The 6000-nt window shown below is 46.7% G+C and overlaps 1 protein-coding gene across 3 annotated transcripts in view; it reads left to right on the top strand.

Moving 5' to 3' along the window:
* The first annotated feature begins 299 nt into the window (after nt 1-299).
* Nucleotides 300-6000, top strand: part of FUT9 (fucosyltransferase 9) — a 109339-nt gene continuing 103638 nt past the window's right edge. Inside the window, exon 1 of one of the 3 annotated variants that reach the window (XM_061460271.1) lies at nt 300-892. Coding sequence is in view for 1 of the 3 variants with exons in the window: in XM_061460270.1 (XP_061316254.1) it covers nt 2024-2168 (145 nt within the window). In the remaining 2 variants the exon portion in view is untranslated. Of the gene's footprint in view, nt 893-1844; nt 2169-6000 lie in introns of those variants that run through there. The other 2 variants (XM_061460270.1, XM_061460272.1) reach the window with 2 other exon arrangements.

The following is a 6000-nucleotide window of genomic DNA, read 5'->3' as shown; positions in this document are numbered from 1 at the left end:
ATCTAATCCCCAGACTGAGACCGGAGAAGAGAAAACCACTGAAAGATTAATTTGTTGAGAATTTCCTTGTGAGCAGCAGCACCTTAAAATGAAACTTTACATCTTGCTCCTCCTGGCTTTGCAGATGCCCAGAATTGAATCTAATAATTTCACAATATCCCCTTTTCCCCTCCCCTTGCTACTGCATATGGTGGCTTGGTTGAGCCTGTGGAAACCAGAGGACATCCTCTGGCCATGTATGTATTTTTGCCAATAGCTGTAGGGAAGCGGAAGCAGAAGCAGATCCCTTGCTTTCTCTCAACAATTTTATGAAAAAGGTGCACAGCTTGGCTTTTTTCCTTTTCCCAGCTTAGCTTGCTAGCTCTTACAGTGGCATGCAGCGCTGAAACCTGTGTTCGTCCACTGATAATGTTTCCATAAATTTAGTCCCTCTGTTTGTAGGGGCAGGGCTTCTTTTGTTAACCCCAACAATGAGCTCACAGTAGGTTGAGCCAATTCCTACCGTGACTGCAGAAATATTTGTAATTGTCTTTAGTGAACTTTGGGTCAGGCCTTTCTTTCGGAATAAACCTGTTAGAAGACCAGACCGGTTCTCTAATTGCCTGTAGCCCATACAGCAAATCAGCAGTTGGAAATGTGGAGCTGCGTGGAAAACTACCCAATCTCTTTCTTCCCTGGCTTCACAAGTGGGAGCTGTTGATACCTGCACGGCTCTTGGTACAAGGCAGAGCAGAGCATCGAAAGTTAATAATCCACAAGCCATTCAGAAACGTCTAGGACAGAGACACTGACACCAGGGAATCATATGTCTGCACTGAGCAGCTAGTAAATTGTTTACTTGGAGGGCTCATGAGAAACACACAGATGAACCTCTGAAGCCACTACTTGGCAGGTAAGGCTACTGATGTACTTTAATAAATAGCACTGTGTTCTCATGATCGTCGCTGTATCTTTTCCTCAAATGTACTTGCAGCAGTTTATTGACATTACATAATGCCCGGAGAGTTCAGAGCAAGGATAAAGAGTTGATGGCCAGCTTTGGTGTGCATGTTTATTTGACATACTTGATTTACAGGTCTCCTGTTTACACGGTGCACTTTGATATGTTGTTTCTTTTATTTTTAATGTTAAAATCATTACTCTTAATCCTAAATAAACATCCAAGAAGTCTTTTAGGTTTCGGGTGAAGATTTGAAAGACTGCTTTTAAGAACTACTCCGGTGTATGGTTCGTTCCTCATACAGTCAATGATGACCGTAATCTGTGTGTTTTCCTCTTGTTTACCGCCTTTTTTCCCTACCACAGCACTGGTTTGTTTCCTGCTGCCGGGTGGGGAAAAAAAAGACGGAAAAAAGGAAGAGCAGAGTAGAGGATGGGCGAGGGCTAAACAGGTTTTCCCCTCGGAGTTGGGGGGGAACTGGGGACCTCCTGCCCTTCAGAGGAGCAGGTCGTCCTTCCCGTGGGAACCGGGAAAGCGGGAGGGGGGGGGGGGTGGGCGCTCCGCGGGCACGCGCCGGGGGGCAGCAGCGCTCCCGCGCCCACCGGCGCTGCCTGCGATCCCGCCGCGGCTCTGGGGGTTCCGGGGCCACCCTGCGGAAGAGGGAGGACGGGGGTGGGGGTGGACACCGACCATAAGGGGGGATCGCGGCTCCGCGTGGGGGGAGCGTACGGACCGAGGAATGGCGGGATGGACGGGCGAGGGATGGAGGGATAACGGCTGGAAGGACGGACGTATGGAAAGATGGAAGGGTGAAGGATGCAGGGATGGGAAGACGTGGGAAGAAGGGATGAGGGGCAGAGGGAGAAGAGATGGAAGACCGAGAAAATGAGTACTGAGGGAGAATGAAGGGATGAAGGGCTGGAGGGCTGCAGGAGCGAGCACCCGCCCTCTCCAGCTGCTCCCCCTCCGCGCGCGCCTCCGCGCCCCCACCTCCCCCTCCCCGCTCCGCCGCTGCGCGTGCCCGCGCCCGGGGCTGACTCTCCCTCGCATCCTCCTCCGGCGGCGACGGCGGCAGCGCCGGGGATGGGCAGCGAGAGCGCGCCCAGGAGCAGCCCGGGCCCCGCCGCTCCCCCCTGTTCCCGCGCCCGCTGCTGCTCCTGCTCCGCCGCCCCCCGCGCCCCGGGGGCAGCGCCGCCGCCGCGCTACCCGCAGCCCCCGCCTCGGACGGGTGAGTCACCGGGCCCTGCTTCCCCTCCCTCCAAAAGCACCTGCCGTGCACCCCTCTCTTCCTTTCCCTGCGCCTCCCATCCCGGAGCGGCCCCGGGGATGAGGGGGGGGAGGCCCCGCGCTCACCTCTGCCACCGCCCCGGGGCAAAGGATGGGGGGTCCCGGCCCGGACTTGAGACCCTCGCCCCCCGCGGTGGCGGAAGGTCCGCGGGCAGCCGGCGTGTCCCCGCGGTCCCGGGGGCTGCGGGGGAAGCGGCTCCCGCCCCGCTGCCCGTTCCCGCGGGGGTCTCACACACGCACAGCCGCGCACATGGGCACCCCGGCAGCCCCGCTCCCAGCCGTGGCCAGGACTCCCCTGACCCCATCTCCACGCCGCCGTGCGTAGCACCCCCCTCCCGGGGGGGCTAGGGGGAGAGGGGGCCAGCTCTTCAACTTTTGCGAGGGACCATTTGAATGCGGGGTGGGCCCGGCTGCTTCCCCCGAGTACCACCCGGGGGGCGGCGGAGGGTCCCGGTTCACCCTCTCGGGGCCCCGGGAGCAGCGGAGCGCGGCCATTCCCGCGGGCCACGGGGGGCAGCTCCGGGTGGGACTCGGCTCTCGGATGGACTTTTTTTTGAGCCTCCCTGCAACAAACAGTGAAAGAAATGAAGCTTGGGGGCGGGGGGAAGAGTCCGTGCTTGTTTTGCTTTCGCTGCCCAGAGCCCGCAAATGATGGGATGCTGTGGCTGAAAAGCGTTTTCTGGATTTTATGTGTCATGATGCACACGGGTGGTTGTAGGTAGTGTAGTAGCTATCCGTATCTCAATAGTTCCCTGTCGAAGGGTTGTTATGGCAGCAGCACTTCTGCTTTCTTTTATTTACCATCTCTGGCTCAGAGCAATGTTAAAGACCTGGAAACTGCCTTGGGAAAATAAATAAAAAAGAAAAACAAAACAAAAATAAAGCAACAACCTTTTGCCTCTTTGCCAAATAGCCAACAAGTATGCACAGAAAATTTACACCAAATCTTCACTCCCTTCTCCAGAAGCTGGTGCTGTGATAACACTGAAAACTGACGGAGGCTGGTGGAAAGCATTCTTTTTTTCTTTCCACAATTCGTGGTTTTGTTAAATTTTGTTGGAGTTTTTGCTTGGGTTGACATTGGGGTGTTTTTTTTTGTTTGTGTTTGTTTGTTTTTCACTTCTACTTTTTCATTGTAGCCTTTCTCACAGAGGATTTCTTAGTCCTGCATTGCCCTGGGTAAAGGGATTCATGCTGTTCTACATACAAGTAAAGGACAACATTTGCAGAATGAAAAGCTTGTAATTCTGTAGGTTTAGCTTTCCTGTACTTGCAGGATGATGAGTTTTCTTGAAATAGGAAGGGGAATGTGCATGATACTGATCAGAAAGGTTTCATCACATTTTAAATGCCACAGCTGGTGGCACCCAGAATCAATAAGATTTAGAGGTTGTTACAGACATAAGTTTCTCTGTCACCTGTGATGGTCAGCCTGTTGTCAGCCAAACCACAAACAGTTGTGAAGGAAAATGATTCTGATTTCAGTGTAGTTACTACTGTTCTATTGAACCAGCATTTAAACCATGAAGCCTTTGATGAGGACGGGTTTTAAAAACATATGAAATAAATTGGTAGAGGTCTATATTACTTTGTAGTTTTTACTCTGTACTTGTGTAGGTACCATCTGTTGTCTTCAACTGGACTTTGCTTGAGTAAAGGTTAAGCAGTAAATAATAAGGGCAGAAGGATTCTGTCTTGGAAGCTCCCACATTTTTATTTCAGACATAATATTTGCAGACTAATATTGATATTGCAGGATAAAATGTTATGGAATTGTGATACCTTGTTTCCAATTGTGCATTTTGCAATAAGTTTGGCTTATCAGTAGGAAAGGAAGATGAGTGTGTAACTGTTTGTTTAAGAATGAGAAAATGCTGTCCCAGGGTGATTCATGTGCTGAAAGAGACTAGATTCAGGTTAAATAGGTGAACTAAAATAATGTAGTGCAAGTGATCCGTAACTAATTTTCCTTGCTTGTAAAGAAAACAGGCACTCTTGTCATCTTCAAACTGAATTCAGAGAGATGTTGGAAGAGAGATTAACACCAGCCAGATAGATATTTTTAATGACAAAATAAACTCCTGAATAAACCTCAGATATTTCTGAGGGAATACCAGCACATTTCTTCATATAACTGTGGTCATGATTCTGAACCCAGCTAAATCAGATGAGAGGATGAGAGTCTCCCTAGGCACTGTTGTGACCAGATTCAAAGACATCTGCTAACCATTTTTGAGCAACCAGAATGTGAAAAGATCATTTGTATTTTTCCCTGTTGCCATAGCTGGAAGGATCTATTTCATGTCTCATATAGAATATTCTACACTTTACCCTTCTGGGCTGTACTCAAGCCCATAGTTCTTACCTGTCCAAACAGCTCAGCTGAGATAATTCCTGTAAGAAAGAATGATGTACATACCGTGAGGGACAGTTTAAATGAAACCAAACAGTTAAATAACAGTCAGGTTTACTGGAAAAAGGGTTTGACTTCGAATGATATTTTCATATCTGTTACCACTAAAATTTCATTTTAGGTGTTGGGAATAGCATGTTAAAATGGCATTATTGGGTTTATAGTTATGATATGAAATGACTAGCTGAATTTAATCAAGCTGGAGAGCAGATGTTTCCAACTTCAGTGATTTAAAAATATCCTTAGTGATTTAAAAATAACCTTAAATTGTAATGAAGAAAAGACAAATTTGGACACTCTGAAAAAGGTTATAGCTGAACTTACTTGATACAAATGAACCAAGAGATTGCACTTATTTAACATTATAGAGAGCTAAAATAGAGCAAAAAAATGAAAGCTGACAAAACCCAGTCATGATAGGAAAATACACAGTATAAACCCTGAGAGACTACTGTCAAAATTACCCAAGAGGTTCCAACTTTAAGGTTCTGGATCCCTTATGGCAGTCAAATGGAAAAAGCCCCATTGACCTCAGTAAGTATTAATGGCTGGAGTGTATTCTAAGAGAATGGATGGGTAAAGTTAACTAAATTAAGTACCACAAGAATTCTGACAGATAGTTCCTAAACTCAGATTGGAAATGTAGGGATTTTCTTTGTTTAGGAGGAAGTCCTGGCTCCACCGAAACTGAATTGGAGTCTTGCTATCAATTTTATTGGGTCCAAAATGTCACCCTGAGAATTATTTTTCAAGTGACTTTTGAAATACTTTGTATATTATGTTTAATTTGGTTTTAATTTGTGTGATATTCTATTTAAACGAAGTTACCTTTGCCAAGCATGAGCTATTAATTAGTTATTAGCAATCATTTTCCCTTTCCTTTCACAGTTTTTTAAATGTCAGTTTTTCAGGAATGGCAGGAAATACAAAACAGTCTGCCTGTAAGAGCGCACTCATAAACTGAATAATTCAAAGCCAGCACTGTCATTGTGCAATCACTTTTTTAATATGATGCTGTCAAAGTCATAAAAAAAGAAAATCAAATGTGACATCATAGAAGACAATGTATATAGCTGTCATGACATCCCAATGTTTTAATTTCCCCGCTTATACTTAGTGTTTAATGAAGATAGACTTTTCTTTTTCTCTTCTGGGGAAACTCCTAATACAAAACATTAAATGTTCAGAAAAAATGACAAGTATATTTTCTTAAAAAGAGAAACACCTCTTGTGAAAGACAAGTCCCCAGTGTAAAGGAAATTAAATCCTAAAAGGAGACAATGCAAAGCATTAACGGGGAAAAACAGATAATTTGTAGCTAATGAGAAAAACTATCTTCAGGTAGGTTTTCTAGAAGGTG

The sequence above is a fragment of the Pezoporus flaviventris genome, unplaced genomic scaffold (assembly GCF_033815535.1).
Source record: "Pezoporus flaviventris isolate CSIRO_AGI_PZ_B2104156 unplaced genomic scaffold, CSIRO_AGI_Pfla_v1 ptg000031l, whole genome shotgun sequence".
Taxonomy (NCBI): domain Eukaryota; kingdom Metazoa; phylum Chordata; class Aves; order Psittaciformes; family Psittacidae; genus Pezoporus; species Pezoporus flaviventris.
This window is presented reverse-complemented; position numbering and strand designations above follow the sequence as displayed.